This window comes from Teleopsis dalmanni, chromosome 1, assembly GCF_002237135.1.
Source record: "Teleopsis dalmanni isolate 2A chromosome 1, ASM223713v2, whole genome shotgun sequence".
In the NCBI taxonomy this organism is placed as follows: domain Eukaryota; kingdom Metazoa; phylum Arthropoda; class Insecta; order Diptera; family Diopsidae; genus Teleopsis; species Teleopsis dalmanni.
Genome location: NC_051846.1, coordinates 190462376 through 190481607, shown reverse-complemented (window position 1 = coordinate 190481607; position 19232 = coordinate 190462376). Strand labels below are relative to the sequence as shown.

The 19232-nt window shown below is 29.3% G+C and overlaps 3 protein-coding genes across 3 annotated transcripts; 2 read left to right on the top strand and 1 right to left on the bottom strand.

Moving 5' to 3' along the window:
* Positions 1 to 3610: 3610 nt before the first annotated feature.
* LOC119670902 (anaphase-promoting complex subunit 4) lies at positions 3611 to 7717 on the top strand. The gene is made up of 9 exons (XM_038081339.1): positions 3611 to 3886; positions 3945 to 4061; positions 4124 to 4272; positions 4337 to 4716; positions 5776 to 5952; positions 6026 to 6188; positions 6251 to 6503; positions 6749 to 7500; positions 7559 to 7717. Exons 1-9 carry the CDS (start codon positions 3775 to 3777, stop codon positions 7697 to 7699), a joined length of 2244 nt encoding a protein of 747 aa, XP_037937267.1. The 5' UTR covers positions 3611 to 3774; the 3' UTR covers positions 7700 to 7717.
* A 2-nt stretch (positions 7718 to 7719) lies between these two features.
* LOC119670903 (uncharacterized protein F54F2.9) lies at positions 7720 to 10009 on the bottom strand. The gene is made up of 6 exons (XM_038081340.1): positions 9656 to 10009; positions 9274 to 9594; positions 9112 to 9210; positions 8939 to 9051; positions 8667 to 8874; positions 7720 to 8609 (listed from the first exon to the last, which is right to left on the bottom strand). The coding sequence occupies exons 1-6, from the start codon at positions 9791 to 9793 to the stop codon at positions 7908 to 7910; spliced, it is 1581 nt and encodes a 526-aa protein (XP_037937268.1). The 5' UTR covers positions 9794 to 10009; the 3' UTR covers positions 7720 to 7907.
* Positions 10010 to 12924: 2915 nt separating this feature from the next.
* Positions 12925 to 18985, top strand: LOC119670901. The gene is made up of 4 exons (XM_038081338.1): positions 12925 to 13073; positions 16044 to 16201; positions 16868 to 17060; positions 17120 to 18985. Exons 1-4 carry the CDS (start codon positions 12972 to 12974, stop codon positions 18902 to 18904), a joined length of 2238 nt encoding a protein of 745 aa, XP_037937266.1. The 5' UTR covers positions 12925 to 12971; the 3' UTR covers positions 18905 to 18985.
* Positions 18986 to 19232: the final 247 nt, after the last annotated feature.

Below are 19232 nucleotides of genomic sequence, written 5' to 3'. Positions count from 1 at the left end.
AATTGTTAACAAAACAGAAGAAAAAAAAACAGAAAAAAACTTGAAGCATTGCAAGTCAATACTAATGCAAGCAGCGCGTCAGCGTCAGCCATTGCACACAGCCCTTCTCGCTCGTCATCTATCAAAGAAAATTCAAATCAAGTTAAGAATATGGTCATATGCAATGGCCGAGGGGGTGGTAGCCACCTTGAATAGAAATAAGCACCAGATTGCAATGTCATGTGCGAACTTGCAATCAATGTTTTGTTGATGTACGTAAATCTGTTTAGTTTTGTTGTTTTTTGGTTTTTTTTGTTTTTTTTTTTTGTATTATATTTTCCATTTTATTTAATTTTGCTGATTTATTTTTGTGTGTACATTTCTGTAATTTTCTATACACATAATTTTATATAAGTGCTTTTGTTAAGTCTTTCAGTGTTACAACGAATGTGAGTATCATAACAAAGACGAAAATGAATAAATTAAATTAGATGCTAAACTAAGTGTATCCGCAGCAATACTTGAAAATTGCATTTATACAAATATCTGTAATAAAGGATTTCATTACATTTGCTTTGGAAATTATACTTTAATATATATATACATATGTATATTTATTAATAAAATTTAAGTTATTTTTTTATTTAAAGCATATCATATTGAGCTATATTACATATAGTAAGAATTGTGTGAAATTAGCAATCTCTTTCTAACTAATATAATTTAAAATCTTTTAAACTAATATAATTAAAAAATATTTTAGAAATTATTATTAAGAAAATCAATACAAATGCAATTTTTTTTTTTTTTTTGATCGATAGCTGACCAAATTTACCGCTCAATCTTAATAATCAAATAACAGCTGCTTTACTGCTCATCTTAGTACCACAAATACTAACATAGAAAATGATGAACAATAAACCCCTCATTATTCAAATAGGTAGAGATATTGATTTCAGGCAATAGAGTCAGGCAATTTTAACAAAAAATTCTAAACTCACTTTAATGTTTACTTAAAAAAATAAGCAAAAAAAAATTATTTTAAGGAATATTTAAATATAATTTAGCTAATGCTAAATGAATTAAAGCAAAAATGGATAGCAAACTCTATTTGACTTTAAAGATAATAGTCAAAAATAATTATTTATTAACATTTTAACCACATTCTATATTTATAATATATATTTTAATATCTAATATTAACAAGTAAATGTTAATAAATAAAAGTTATGTTGTGTGTAGCATAAAACATATGCACCTCTACATAAATTTACGATAAAACAGCACATATTTTTTCATATAATTGGCAACACTAAAAATCAAAAACTATTTTTAAAGTTCTTGTTATCGTATGCCCACTGTGTGATTGAAATTTTTTTTCTTTTACTTTTTATTTTGTTTGCTGTCTTCGCCCTCCCTCGTGTTTTCACCTCGTGTACATTCTTTACTGGCATAATTTTCTGCACCTGGACGGATGCCTCTAACAATCAGATTTAATTCTATTCTTTACAAAAATTCACTATTAGCTGTTAAAAAAATTTCTATAGTCAAATTATTAAATATTTTCACTTATTTAATTTTATTATTGTTGTTTTTTTTATGTACTTAAGCATGGATAACTACGTAAAAAATACCCCACCTAAGCTTTTCACACCACTGCTTCAAGTACTGTCGTGTGTCCTTGAACATTAGTCCAATTTTTTTTCTTACTGCAGTTAAATGTCCTTCCACAAGAAAAAATTACATGATTTTAATTATTTTCAATTCACGTTCAAATCTCAACTTTTTAATGTATTTTGCAAAGATTTAATTTATTACACGTTTGTTTTCTAAATTTTCCAACTACTTACACACTTAAACGAAAGAATTTTTTTTTTTTTTGCACATACCGAAAATTTTCACACATTGAATTCAATTATTTGCTCTCATTAATTTTACGCATTATTTCTTAATTATTGACATATTTTTTAATGAATTATTGTTTCTTCATAAAATTCTGCACAAAAATATATAATATTTGCACATTTTTCGCTTACCTTTGCCATCATTAGATTTTTTCCACCGAATAAGGAATGGCTTAGACCTTTTATTTGGTTGCGATAGCTGTGTGAATAAAAATTTTTTTCTTCCCAAAGGCAAAAATGAGAAAAATTGCGCCGGCGCGTTTTTTCCAGTGTCAAAATATATTTCCAATGTATTCTAATATTATTTGTATGCCATCTGTTAATTTATCGATAACATTAAATTTACACTGGTATTTAAAATAGCAACAGATAAAATGCTAATGTGATTGATTACCTTTTATAATATTTGAAAAAAAGTTATACATGTTTTTTATTTAAGCGCAACTACATTTAACCAACAAAAAACTGTAATTTATGTATTTAAAAGCAGAAATTTTAATAATACTGAGGATACACTATACTTTACTAAAAACATTACTTTACGCATGAATATACAATTATTTTTATACATATATAATATCTATAACATAATATGTATATTCTTTTGACATGATTGCTTCATGACAGGTTAGTAATTGTGAAGAAGTTAATTATTTATTAACAAATTTTTAATTTCTGTGTTCATTAAAAAATGTAAAATGTAATAAATATAAAATATAATCATTAAAAATGGCAATTATAAGAAAACTAAAATAATATTAAATACTTCTCATTTAGCATTAATTACTAATGTTAGAAGTTTGAAAATTATATAAATAAATTTATTCACGATATATTTATATAAAAAAAATTTTTTATTATTTGTCATATGTTTACTGATTTAGGTAGTGATGCCAAGTTATTATTAAGCACCAAAAATTGTTCTATTGGAGCATTCATGTCAAAATAATACACCTAATAATGCATATAAAAAAACAAAAAACGGAATATATCAAAAAAGTAAAATTATGCTTATGAAAATTTTTCTATTTTCAACCATTTTTCTAGTCAACTATTCTGATTTAAAACTAATATATTGAAGAAATTACATTTATTTGTTTAATGGCACCATTGAGTTTGTTTTAAACTGCTGTTAAGAATTTTTATAAGATGTATATATTCTTTCCCTTTATTTATATTTTATTTATTTGCACATATAAAGTATGAAGATCAAGCATCGCATGGTCGCATATTTTCCAGCAACTTCAGCTAGTTGCTCTTCAGCATTGAAGAGTTCCAATAATATTTTAAGACACACAAAAATGCAATTAAATTTTTTTTTCAAAACACTTTATTGTCAGATTATTATTAAGTCTAGTGTAATTAAAATAGTTTGATATGACTTGTTTTGATGCTAACATTGGCTTGTATTTATAAAATTATAAAAATTATTCATTATATGAAAATGAATTATTCCTATTTTTTATATTTGCAGTTTATTGCCATAGCAAAAAATTCAGGAAACTAAACATTCATTTATTTTCTAATTTCAAAAAAGTTATTGAAAGAACTGCTAAACAAAATACGTCTTGTAATTGTACACATATTCTTTTTAGAGGAAACACACGATGCAAAATATTTATAAAAAAAAAATTTAATTTTTAAACGCATTAAAAATAATTTATGAGTAATGATGATTTAAAAAATGTATGAAATTAAATTCTTTTTTATTTGTTTATTTGAAGCACGATAATTTTGACTATCAGCTGATCACAGTATTTTTTTGGATAAAAAGCTGGCAGCACTATGCGATTTCGCACTATTTGAAAACAAAAAACAATTTAAATAAGCGAGGCTTAACTAACAATACATTTAAATTTATATGAAAACATTTTGTACATAAATATTAAAAATGTTACAAACTAGTGCAATGAAGCAGCTTGGAATAAAAAATATGGGCTGCGTTGTTGAACAAATGGAATGGAGCAATAAAATGGACCTAATCGCTTTCAGTACCGACAAAGGTATATGATTATAAATTATGTATTTTTCTATATAATTAAAGAGTTAAAAATTTTAAAGGGGAAGTTATTATACAGCGTTTAAATTGGCAGAAAATTGTGACTTTTCCATCTCCAGGTGAAAATATATTTGTACGGTCACTAGGTTGGCAATTGGATGAAACAATTGTAGCAGTTGGTAGGCAACATAAATATAATTGAACCTGAACTTTAATTAAAGTTTAACAATTTTACATTTAGGATATAGTAATGGTAGAGTTTCACTTTTGGACGCTGAGCGTGAAGATGTCATATCAAATCTTGACTATGAGGAAGATATAAAAACAGTTTTCTTTAGTAAAGCCATTAATGCGACGAACTATAAAAATAGCTATAGAAATCAGAGTGAGGTGAAAATTGTTTTCTTTTAAAATGACTATAATTTACTTTAATTAAAATCACTTTTACTTTTAGTTATCATATGATTTCTTTTTACCTACATTACCTTCACTAAGCGCTATTGGTGCACCGGCGAAAACTATAGAATATCACAAGTCATTTGCAAAAGGATCACCATGTTTTCTTGTAATTATTATGACAAGTGGAAAAGTGCATTTTTTGCTTTTGGGTGCACTGAAAGCAGGCACAATTGATTTGAAAGAGCATGTAGCACAACCTGATGAATTTGAAGTATATGATGTACGTATGTCTGGCGATTTTAATACAGTTTATGCACTTGTAAGAGATGGTGGTTATTTAAAAGTTCTACAATTTCACAATGAGATTTTGGAGCAGTATATATCTCCAATGTTACATTTGTCCGAACATTGTGCTAATATTTTGGAGACCAAAAAGTAAGTAAAAATTGTATTTACTTAATGAAGAATCACTAAATTAAAGTTCTATTGGAGTATTGTGTGTTTTATAACATTAAAATCACAATCAACATTAAGTACATAGTTTCTAAATTACTATAAATTATAATTAAGAAACTAGAAAGAATAAATAAGTTAAAAAAAGTAGCTACATAAAAGCTCGACAAGGGATTGTTTTGTATATTTATTTCTCATTTGTCAGTCTTAGTTTTGTCGTACTTTGTATTAAATAAAATAAATGAAAAACGCAACATTACAGTTATTGTTTAGGAATTTATCCTACACAAAGAGTAACGCATCCTCTTTGCACATTTTTCACTGCACCGAAGCTAATTTACTGTTTCTGCTGATTTAGCTTAACCATCATGACCATCATGATGAACAATGTTGCACTTATGATTTCTTTTAAAGAAATCAACTATAGATACGACTTAAATCAGAACAATGCAAATCTCAGCACAACTGATGTAGTTTGGTTAATTTTTGCTGGACATTTTCAGTTCAGTTCCAGTCAAGTCAACAAATCCACTGGTTCTAGTTTGGAATGCATAAGAGGATAATGTATGAATATATAAGGTTATAACGACGATCCCAAATGGTCCCCATAGGCCTAGGAATGCTGGACACTTTCAGTTCAGTTCCAGTCAAATCAACAAACCCACTGGTCCTAGTTTGGAATGCATAAGAGGATAATGTATGAATATATTAGGTTATAACCACGATCCCAAATGGTCCCCATAGGCCTAGGAATGTATTAATAAGTAACTAAAGTTTATAACAATATTAATAACGAAAGTAAATTTAAATGAATAAAATTCTGATAAAGAAGTAATAATAATTTTTTTGAACGGGCTAAATGGTCAGTAGTTAAATAATACAATTAATAAAACCATTAACTATTGAAAAAGAATTAATTAACAATTAGGAGAAAAACAAGTCATTGATATTTTTTAAGTTCACATATTAATAATAACTAGCAGTTAGAACAATTTAAGCCAATTTAATAAAATATGTACATTCCTTCTACTACTTTTTTAGTTATATAAATAACACAATACAATGTATACTCGAGTCTTGGGAAACTGTTCTGATTGAAATGGATAACAAACTTACCAAATATGCGAATCAACAGCCTGAAGGTTCATTATCTGCAGATTTTTTGGAATTGCTTGTTTTTGGTTATGCTACCCATGAAATTGAAGAATTTTTAATGGAGTACGTACGAAGAATAAAAAACATTTTAGATATTTTAAATAAAATTTGTTTTAACTATTTTATTTTTTTGCAGAGAAATCACAGAGAAGGGACTAAAAAAGTTGGCTAATTCAGTTGATCTGAGTTACTCTACAATACAGAATCTAGTTACAAAACCAATGCAAAGTGCAGCAATTAATATGTTTTATTTTTTAAATACTATAAAAGGTCTTGGACGTATAGCCTATTTTTTTGAGGTATGTCCCGACATTCAAAATATTTTTACAAATTTCGTTACTATAAATTATATATATTTCAGCCTTTGATTACTACTGAAGTAGCCGAGGAAGCACTTAGACTTTGTGGAGCATTCCTTATTAAAGTATTAGAAATGCAGCAAGTGATTGACCAAAGTGTCAATGATATGAAACTATTCTTTTGCTGGTTATGTGTGGTAATAGTACGACTACATCAACAGGACGTTACAGAAGATATGTCACAAATATCACCTGAAGATACTATATATTTGGCTGAATATCTTAATAGTTTTGAGGATTGTGTTATAAAAAATTGTGAGTATATAATAGAAGACCAAAGTGCAGCAAGGGTTCAGCGCTGAATTTAATGAAAAGTATTTGTATATTATTTAATCAAATTGTCAACAGAATCTTTCACTTATATATGTGAAAATTATAGTAACACGAGTCAAAAGTAAGTTTTCTCATGTTAGTAAAATGGTTTTGACCCCTTCCTGAACTAAGGATTTCAATTAATATAATTGAGTGTTAATTGCTAAAAAAAATTTTTATTTTAATAGATGACGGCACAGTTACTAAACGAAAATTTAATTTGGAAAAAGTTGGTCAATATTTGGAGAATAAAAATTTACAACAAATGGCTAAAGCAGATGTGCATCATTTGTGGAATAAATTAGTAGAGGAAAATGAATGTTTAGGTAATTGTACGCTTTTATATCCACACGAAAAGGAATTATCACTAATTCAACAGCGCGATAAAATGTTCAATGCAATTGATCAAGTTTTAAAAAAAACTGATGATAGCATTAGCGCTAGCTTTGAACTCAATAATAGTGTAGTATGCAGTAGCTTGCCATCGAATGGTAGCGACTTTGTATGTAGCTCTTATAATGTAAATACAACAACAAATTGTGATGTTATTGTAACGACAATTAATTGGAATGAATTACTAGTGTTAGAATTTAATCGTATATTTACAACAATGAGATGCACTCGTTTAGATCTGCGACCAGGGCCCTTTACTTCAAATCTCAATATATCATTGGAGAATTTACGTTTCGTTGATTTACAATTTTACAACGAAAACATACTCTCAATCCTGCTACAAAATGAGCAGGAAATTCCACAAAGCTTCTTTTTGCAGTTAACGCTGGATGTCTTGAATGGTAAAGCTACTGAACACGCTCTGCCACATAATTTGATAATGTCAGAAATCGCAATTGGACATAGTTTACATGACTCAATTGAAACCACAAATTTCAAGAATATGGACGGCATCTGCACTCATTTGGCAGTATCTGGGAGCAGAAAGGTAATATTATATTGTTGAACTTTTAATTTCAAAAGTTTATATTTTTTTGTTTGAAAAGGTTGCAACTTTACTATCGGATCTTCAACGTAAAATGACGATATTTGAAATGGAAGTCGAGGAAGATGATGAAGACACCGAAATGTCACAGAATTCATTATTAGACATGAGTAAAGAATCTGCAATTTCATCGAATGAATGAATAATTGAAGAATTTATGACTGCTTCATTAGTTATTACCATTTAATAGAAATTAAAGTATATACAAAAAAGTAGAAAACAAACAATGTTACTTAATAATATTGCATGCTAATATTGTTGTTGATATTAGTTACAACACTTTGTCTTAAGTATAAATACATATAAAAATAAATTATATGGAAGTTATTAATTAGTTTATTTTTATTAATTTATTCTATGTCTGATTCCTCGTCGCTTGAAAACTGTCCACGTCTTCTGCGTTCTTTCCGTTTATTACGTTTTTTGCCACCTTTGCCCACAGTTAAAGCAGTTTCTTCTTCGTCATTTTCTGACTCACGAGCCTGACTTACAGGCTCGTTATTATTATCTACCTGACTAGATTCATCTATAGTACTTGGCTGTTCACTATTTGCTGTTTCAGCAAGTTTCTTATTTTCGTCTTCCTCAGCCTTCTTCTGTGATTTAACTAATTCACATAAATATTTATATCGCACTAAGCATTCCTCCTTCGTTTTTTCTGGCACACAATTAGCTATTTTTTCCCAACGATCACCTGTAGCATTTTTACGATATTTTATAATTGCTGCTTCAAGTGCACGTTGTTGCTCTTGTGACCAATTGGTTTCAGGTAACAGTATATCATTTTGTGCTGTCTTTTTAATTTTTTCTTTTTTGACTGCCTCATTAGTTTGCTGCACAATATTTTCAGCAACACTATCACTTTGACCCGGTATACGATAACCATTTTCCTTCATTTTAGCAGCCATAAATGTTACCTCTTGCACAGTGCGATTCATTGCTTCTGCAATAGTATTCCAACGGTTTCCAGCGCCACTTGGATATTTCTTTACTAAGCGAATCAATTCAGTCAGGTCTTCATCTGTCCAAAAGCCACCACTTACAGCAGTGTTCTGTAATATATTTAAATATTAGAACTAAAAATATATTATACTCTTTTTTATATCCACCTTGTGTTCAACAGGTTTTACGGCACTATCTTCAGATGAAACTCGCGTAACTATTTGTGAATATCCGCGTAAGTCATCATCCGTTTTTTCAGGTGCTTTAGTGTTTTGTTTGCGTTTACGCAAATTCTCCTTTTTCTCTTTTCGTATGCGTTGTTGTTCTTCCAATTCTTTTTCCAGCTCTTCCTGTTGTTTAGCTGCTTCTAATTCACTATATATAAGCAAAATAATGAAGTATAATCTATGCTTTTTGAATTTAATTTTATTTTACTTACAGTCGACGATTTTCTATGGCTATGTCCTTTAATTCTTTTATTTTATTAAAACTATTTTTCACAGTTTTTGGTAAATTCCAAATTGCCAATGGTATTTGAAATGGCAATGTTTTCTGTAATTATCAACATAAGTTTATTATTACTTTTTTAAGACTCAATTTAAATAAACTCACAAATATGGATGGCACTGGTATTTCATTCAAAATTGTATCCATATCGATATTTTTATTTTTCTTTTGTATTTTCTTTAATTTAGAACCAAATACTTGTTCCTGGAGATAAGCAAATATAATAATTTGAATTTGTTTTTGAACATATCGAAATCAAATACTCACGGCAGTATATTTTTTCTCTAAATAAGCTGCCCAAGCGAATATATATTGTCCAATTGTCACAACAATAAATATAATCAAGGCGCCTTCATAAAGTCCGATCTTCCGCATACGCCTATAATAATACAATGCAGACTTCCAATTTGGTAATCCATCTTTAAGGACTTTATTGTATTTTTCTCTTTTAGACGGATCTTTCAATACTTCATATATGGATACTAAATTACGAAATTGTATATTAGCATCCTCGGAGGGATTTTTATCCGGATGTAGTACAATCGATAAATTCCGGAATGCACGTTTGACTTCATTGTGTGTGGCTTCCTATTATATTCACAAATAAACTGATGATCTCTGTTAATAATGATGCTCAAGAATAACTCACTTGTGTTAGGCCCATGAACTCATAAAAATTTTTATTAATTTCTTCGACCAGATCGAAGATTTCCAGTTCCTCTGTATCCCATGCTTGAACATATGTATGCAAACTGCATAGTAGTATTAATCCAATAAATAATTTCATTTTAGATTTTAATTTAGAAAAACTAAAGTTCTACGTCAAACCGTCAACAATTCGTTGACTTTTATAATCAAACTGTCAACGTCACTTCACCGTGCAATATCACCCATAGGGTACAGTGCGTGTAAAAATTTAAATAAATTTGTGCGTAATATTGCCAGATTAAACGATTTAAAACTTTTCTACATTTATTAAACACTTATTATAACAGTTATTGTTTTAGTTTTTGTATTATGTACATTTCGATAATATTTTCATATTTATAATTTAAAAATTTATTCAATTATAAAATAATCAAAAATTTTTTATTATACTGAACAAGTAAAACTTTACTAAAGGGTTAAATAAGAATAAAAATTAATGTAATAATAGTGTAATTTTTATTATTGATTGGTAAATCTCAAGCGAAATATTTAAGAATTAAGATTAATTTATAACATTCTAGATATTTTTCCAGAATAATAGCAAGATGACCCTGAAAACTATAAAAATGTTAGACAACTTTGAAAACGTTCGATTGGGCAACAAAATTTGACAGATCCAGAATAAATTTAGATTATTTAACAATCGAAAACGCCATTAGCTATTTTAATAATAAATCAGACTGCCCGAGAAAACAAAGTTATTAAGAAATGAGTGTATCCCAACTGCTTGAGAGACATTATAGTACTTGAGAAATTAGACTGCCAGAGAAATTAGAGTGCTCGAAAATTTGAAGTGCTTGAGAAATAAGAGCGCCTTAAAAATTAGATCAAAATTTCAGGATCAATTTAAAAAATCATTATTTTTCGTATATACATACTAAGCAGAACCATAATGAAACGAAATGAACTGTTTGGTATAAACATATCTAATACAACTGTTAAGATTTCAAATATTCACTCTGCTACTTTCTGATTTAAAAGAAAATTTTAATTGTGAGACACTTTACGGTTAAAAAGGAAAATTGTGTGTCTGGTAACGCCGTTCTTAACGATTTTAACTTCCTTTCACATTGACGAAAGTTTATTTTAACATAGTTTAGGGTGAGTATTTTGGCTTCATATGGTGTTGTATAATGAAAAATTTTTATTTAGTTGTGTTTCGTGCGTGTGTGGAGTTTAAAGCTTTTCTAGTGGCAGTTTTAGAACTATTAACTATTTTTAGTTTTGTAATAACAAATAAATATTTGTAATTATTTCATTGCCAATGGATTCGAATAATGATTAAAAATAAATATAAATAATTATAAACTATGAAATTACGGTGGAAATTGTGACAAATGTTGTTATTGTGATAACACATATATGAAGAAGATTATTTTCTATGCATATATACATCACGCAATCCTTCCTCGTGTCTTAATCGAGGTTAAATTATAAAAATTACCCACATATGTTTTTATTTATAAATCCATTGATTATGTATGCACATTTATAAAAACATAATTAAAAATAATAAATTAAATTTTCGTTAGTCAAAATGTTTCTGCATTGTTAACGTAAGAATAAACAAAACAAGGATAATTAAAAAGAAAACGAAGTGCTGCAAAAGGAAAGCTGTGTGGAGCTCAGGGTTGCAGCAGCACTGGCAATTAATTAGCGACAGTTTGGCGACGGGAGGGGCCACAGCAACAGCAACAACAACAGCAACAACTATAACCACAACAAAAAAACAAAAACAATGCAAAAATTGCATTGTTTTTCTATGCCAAGGACAACAAAAACGCAGCAGGACTAAATAAAATAAAAAAGGGGAAAAATGTATTTATTCGTTTTTGGCATATTTTACTTGTTAAAATTTGTAAGTACACAAAAAAAAATATTTTATTACATATACAGTATATACAAAACAAAATAACTAATTTTTGAAACGAAAATCAACACGCAAATATAGTTTCAAGCTAATTTTTATTTTAATAACAGTTTAAAGTCTTATATATACTATATACAAACATGTGAATACACATACATACATACAGTTTTTGACAATGAAAATTTATTATTTATATCCCATTTTCGTCATCGCATACATGCATTGTCTACGTATATAACATTTACGCATCTCACAATAGTTTGGGAATTTAATGTACAAACATATAAACATATATTCACCTCAGCATTTCTAAATGATTTATGTTTGTGCACACTTATAATTATTTAACTTCATTAGTGGCGTTTATTGCTACACAATGTACATATAAAAAAAATTAATAGAATTAAATCAATTATATCTAGTATAAAATTCAATTCAATCAATTATATTCAGTATAAAATTATTCAAAATAATACATATAAAAAAAAATTAATTGAATTAAATCCATTATATCTAGCAGCAGTTAAGAACGCCATTATGTCCTTTGTAGAGATGTTGCCCAAATCCGTTAAAAATAGATAGGCAGTTGATAAGTACCGAAGTCTAAGTCTGGTGAGATCACAGTGACACAGAATTTGTTCTGTTGTTTCCTTCTTCGCAACAAAGGTTGCAGTTATCCTCTCTTGTAATACCTAGATTCGATAGATGCTTATTTACTCCGCGATGTCAAGTGAGAAACCCAGTGACAAATCGTATACCATTTCTGTTCAGCATTAGAAGCGCCCTAGTTCTGGCTTTTGATCGATTCGGCATGAATTCTTAAGCTTGTCTGCAGGCAATTAAATTATCACAATCAAACTGAGCTGCTCTTTCGAGCGATTCATTATTTTTAAATTTGAAAAAGCTCCATGAAGGATCGCAGTATAGTTCTTCATAGGACCATATATATATTACGAGTATATATGTAACATAATTAATCGAAAAATCAATTATATTTTGTATAAAATTTTCCTAATCATTTTAATGTGTATTTAAATCCCAAAAAGTCCCCTTATCTACGTCACTGACTGTTCGTGTATAAAAAAATATTTTTAAAAATGCATCTGATATATAAAATTTTAGTACCTACCCCCGTACAGTAAAATCGTTGCAGCAATTAAACTGAGTACTTTTTAATTATTTCTCATTTTGTGTCGAAAGCATGCAATTGGCGGTTCTTATAATGTTCATTTATAGTATATCAATTTAAAAAAAAAACATAGAAAACATTGTTAAGTAGTTTAAAATGTGAAATAAAAAATAAACTAAAAATGCATTTAAAGTTTAAATTGCTTTAAAATTTTATGTTTACATTTTTCAATTTTCGTTGGACTTTGTTCTGTGTGTAATGAGTTGGAATTGGCTGATGCGAAAATATTCATATAAAAATCATAGCAATTTTCGAAGAACAGAAGTAATCAGAAATAAAACATTTAATCACGAAAAAGTTGTAAGATTTTTAATTAAATTTAAATAATTTGTTTATAGTAATTTGGAGTGAAATTGACTTGAACTTAGTTCAGATATTAAATTTAAAGATTTACTTCTATTGTGAATTTTTTTAATATTAATGAAAATGAAAATAATCCTATTAAAAAATAATCTATTTTTTAATTGTTATTTTGTATAAAATTTACAAAACTTGTTAAAATACTTTTTAAAGATTATTAATATCTACGAGTAAATGTTTTTTTCATAATATTCTAAATTAAATTGGATAAAGATTTGCTTTAGTTCGACTTATATAGACTATATAAAATGAAAATATAAATCAGACATTTCAAACAATATTAAAAATTTAATGTGTACTTTATTTTATTTTAATAATAAAAGATCTACTCTCATTCCCATCAACACTAAACAATGCTTTTTATTCTTTGAATATAAATTATTATTTATTGTTTATTTATTGCCTCGTTATCGATGAGAAGATGAGAGATATTTTTATGGCACCACAACGGGCGCCAGACGTTAACGAGTTCTAAGACTTCTTTGTTATAAACTGTACTAATGATAATAATAATAATAACAATAACAATAATATTTACAGTAAAAATAATAATAATATTTATTACTTCTTGGCTTTGTGGCTAAGAACAAATTGTTTTGTTAAAAATACACAAAATAAAATTATCCAACAGATATTTTGCCTAAAAATATGCAACGAAAATTGAATGAAAATTGCTAATGAAACACATTAATTTACTACCGGAAATAAATCCATTTTTACAAAAAAAAAAATTAAACAGATATTTAATTTTTTATTACATTTAATTATTTATATTAATATTTTTTTAATTTAATGTACAATTTTTTGTTTAGGTGACGGATATTGACATCCATAAGTAGACACATATTTTAGTACTTTTAATTGAAAGCAAATATCGCAGGCTTTTATTGTTAGCTAACACAAGCTAACAAAGCTAATAAGATGATGAAGAAGTTATTAGTAATAATCGCTTATAGTTTTACTAACAATTACTTCTGACAAAATTTATTACACGTGCTTTGGCAAAATTGCATGAAATATGTCAATTTGATAAATGTTATCTTTTTTCGAACATATACATAATTATTACTAAAAAATATATAAATATAAAATAGGTATGATTATAAATATAATATAGTGTTATAGTTTTATAGTGCTGAACCTTAACGAGCTAGCTAAGTATGTCAGTATCTAGTTCACATCTGTATCTGGGTACAAAGATATCTCGGACAACTGTAGGGGTTGCTAAGGCAGCCACTCTGCTCTCTGACATTCACTTGCTAGATATCAGTATTCCAATTAAACATTTCATAATTCGTAAGGTCCATTAAAATTCCTAATAAATTTTCTTATGTTCACTGCATTTTAACAAAATATCTCTTTGTGATATTAACATATTTATCTTCGTATACAAAATGGTATGCGATTTATTTGATAGATAAGATCACGATTTCTTCAACAATTAAGCACATTGTCTTTATAACATATACAATAGGACCCAAATATTTTTATTCATTTATTAAACACTAATAGTTTACTCAACTTTGATGAAATATCTTAAACGATCAAGGTTGTAAATTGTATGATTTCTTCATTAAGTCATAATAATTGTTTTACTATTTATTTTATATATTCTAAGGCAAACAATAAATCATAAGTTAACCACATCATATGCATTATACCAGATCACATGTATAAATGTAGCAATTAAAATTTTCTGAAATATTTCTAGCTACGTTTTGATAATAAAACATTAACTTAAATAAATATAATGTACTTTGAAAATTTTTGACATATTTTTGACATAATTTAATATATTGAATTCAATAATTTCAATTGCAAAGTAACCCCTCTACTTTATTCATGCATACAATCAGTGTCCAAAAAAGTTCAAATATATATAATAGGTAGATTAGTAGTTAGGTAAAAGTGGTCATCGACTTCCTAAGTTGGTAATGGATAAAGTAGAGTTAAGCTGGCTTATTGTGATACTCCATGAACCAGTAGAACTCTAAATCGTTCAACCCTAGTTGCACGATTATGTTAACGTAACGAACCACAGTGACTTTGGTACAAAATCTTTGGCAACACATCAGATGTCCTCCAGCTCAGAAGATTATAAATCTTTTTTTACAATATTATTCGTTGGACAAGTACATAAAAGTTTTTTGATGATATCTTTACTTACTTATTTGGCCGTAACAACCCGTTACCGGGTTTCGGTCTGACGTAACATGACTTTGCAGGCGTCTCTGCTGCAGTAATAAAGAGGAATTTGATGATATCCTTTTCCTCTTCATTACTACAGATGAATTAAAGTAATATCCTATTATTGAATATAAAAAACATTCTTATAAGGAATTCTTCTGATGAAGACAAAAGTGAATTTAAAATTCTTATAAAAAGAAACCGACTTTAATTCTTAAGGCATCTTGACTTACTAGACAGTACCCAGTGATGTCACCTATAAGAATTAATATTCCATTCTTTTGCAATGAAAGAAATCTCTGTATTTTTTTTTTATACTGTATATTGGCTAAATTTAAATTGTGTTATATATCAATATAAACAAAAGTGGGATCTTATGGTATTAAAAAAGAGGAAAAACTAAACTATTGGACTAATTAATAGCACTAAAATAAATATAATACAAAATAATTTCGCAATAAATATTGTGGAAGCGAACAGTGATAATTAAGACAAAATAGAATAAATTGAAAGAATTCAATAATTACTTTTGTTCAATAATAATTAGTTATTTATTTAACAGTGATGTGCAGAAGATATTTTAAGCTATTTACGGTCGCACAAGTTTCAAAGTGAATTCTGTAATTTTTAAAAACTAAATAAACACAATTATTTCTTGTGTAGACATAATTATGTATACATATTTATATTTACATTAACTTGACATTTATACATTTATTACAGGTAACAGCACGTTTTTGTGAAGGTGGACATATATGTTCATTGCCAAGAGAATGTTGCACACAAGGTTGCTGCCCACCTTATCAGAGTGGGCCACGCCAATTGCCACCACCGTCAGAGCATGTACTTAATTTGTTTTTCATAAGTCATTGGTTTTTCTGGTAAGTGTTATTTGCTTAAAATTATAGAGCTTATTAGGAAGAAAGATTATTTTTTTACCATATCCTCATAAAGAAGAATTTGTCTCTTGGGTATTCTCTAAACAAAAGTGCGATGGCTTTCAGCCATCGACGAAAATTTTAATTTATAAATAAACAATTCACTCACGACATTACCAGTAAGTCATGCAGTCTTGCAATAACATAATAAATAATTTTAAAGGAAATTCTACAAGGATTTCGATCAAGGTTATGCCATTCGAGATATCAACCAATTCGAATCAACCAAATGGGATATAGAAACAACAAATTGCTTATTTGCGAAATGTCGTTGGGCATACACTCTCGAACCGCTGCTAATGAGCTCGAGCTCGAGCTCGACAAGCGACAGTCATGCACATGTGCAGCATAAACAATATTCCAAGTAGTTGCCATTATTGTATGCACCGTACACTCCATGTAGAGTGAAAGTGAATTTTACTTTAGTCTTTAACGGCAATCAGCTTAGTATGGTTGGGTAATGGGTTTTTTCATAGTACAAAATAAATTTGACTCCGACCAGTAAATATATTACTTCCTTACTTTACTTTACTTATATTACACTCATTTTTATTAAATATTTATATAAGTTGCTTGGTGAATTTAAATATTTATTTTTGTCTTCCACAGGTGCTTAGTAGTTGCTATTATATTGGCTGTACTTTGTGCGTATTCATTGTGGAAAAAACGCCGTACATTATGTGGCTGGGGTTTTCCAGAACATCATGCACAATCGGAGGGTGATTCAGCCGGTTCTTGCTATGCCCCTCCACAATATAGCCGCTGTAGCTCTTTTCATCATCCTCCACCACCTTATACTGAGGTTTTTTTTTAAATACCATAACTCAAAATAAAATAATATTATTTCCTTTTTTTTAACAGGTTACATCGAAACCAGACTTATATCCGCTAGTCTTCACATGCAACAGTGATAATGGCAAAAACGGTTCCAGTTATCTAATGGTGCAATATTTTCGTAATTATATAGTACGACCAGCGGGCTCAGGGTTGTCGGCTGCGAGTACGGTAGATTCACTTAGTTCTAGTTTTATATGCAATGCCAATGAAGCCAACACCCTAGTGCCTCCGCCTTATTCGCGTGCTGCTAGTCCGGATTTAGGTTTTAGTTCGCATTTTCAGTTCGCGCTACCACGTTCTGCTTCACAACTGGTTTGTCCGAATGGTAATGGCCAACAAGACTTAAGTGGTAACAATATGGTTGCACAACAGGCCTACCATTACCAGCATCGGAATTTAGGCCATAATATTGCAATTAATAATTCGTTAATGGGTTCATCAACTTATACTACACATATGCGTAATTCGAATAGCGATCATTTTCACAATGAAGACTCAGCGGGTAGTAGTCGTAGCGGCAGCGCAGACGGCAGTAATAATGATGGAGTTGTTGGTGAATCTGAGCATCGTACTACAGGCTTCATGCAATCACAAAGTGATCAACATTTTAGATATATTGCAAATAGCAATAGTGTTAGTGATATTTTTGTTAATAATACTTCCGTAACAAACGCAGGTATAATGGAAGATGATCGTTTAAGTAATGGTTCTGCAGCAACCGAAATTTCAACGACACATCCACAAGCTGGTGGCACGCCAGTTATATATAGTAATGGTTGTATTAAACCAAAGCCATTACATCGTGTAAGCACAAATCCAACACAATTTAATGAGGCCAAAAGAGAGCCACTCTATAATTCCTGTAATTCTATTGAAGGAATTGCAATTACAGTTCCTGTTGCAGCTAACAGCACCAATACTGAATTTAGGGATCTGCATTTGTTGCGTCGTAGTCTGGAGACATGCTGTCAACTACTACAGCAACAAAATCAGCAATCACAGAATAATTTCACTATAAGCGGTTCACCAATACGCATCAATGAATTAACGAAAAAATTTACAGATGAGGGTCTACGTAGCTATGTGACCTCAGGTACTTGTTCTGGCGTTAGCAGTTTAGCAAATATTGGTACGCCTAGTTCACCGCCTCAAGCTACGAGCCCAACAGGTGAAGTCAAAGAAATACTAGATCAAATACGTCAATTACACGAAGGTGTTAGCTATGAGGATATACTATTGTTTAACTCAAGACCAGCTCTACAACATACAATGTCTTCACCATCACCCAATCATACGAACACGAATTCCATAGAATCCAATATTAAATTACAACGTTGCGCCACAATGATCGAACAGCAAAATGTCTGCACTTCTTCATCAAATGCAATATTTGCAGCTGAGGGTCCAAATCACACAACGATACCAAATACTAATATTAAGAGCCAACAGAATCCACAACATAATAGTAGCAATAGCATTAAATCAATAAACAGTATTGTTAGTATGCGTCCATCCACGTTGCAACAGAGTAAGAAGAAATTTTATACATCTAAACCAAATAAGGCTATGTATATACCAATGATGTCGAATCCCTCGCCTCCTGGTCGTTATATGCTTAAAAGTCCTGTCGGTAGTGTTGGTGTTAATTTTTTCACAAATCGCGGTCGTGTGCGGAGAGGTTGGATTTCACGCTCTGCACCAACCACGCCAGGTACTTCTCTACCACCAAATCGTTTAGGTGACGATAGTCCGCTATTGAATGAACATGACGAAGATCAGGAAGGTGAACAAAATGCCGAGCTTGAATAATTTAATCTTTAGCAATATACTTGTATATTTTTCGGAATTGATCTTAATGGACTTTTAGCGATTATTAAATGTACTTTTAATGTAAGTTGTTCAATCATTTATTGTAATTAAACCTAATTTAAAACGCTTTATATGTGTAACGCTATGCTGTTACATTATTACATAGTAGCATTGCATCGAAGAGCAATAATTTAAATTTATACTTCTAATATGTCTTCTATTATGTGTAATTAAATTTGTTTCATAATATAGAGAACAATATCTAACAGATAGCATAATTCTATGGCCAGCTGAGTGTAGGTGTTTGTGAGACCGTGTCTTTCGGAGT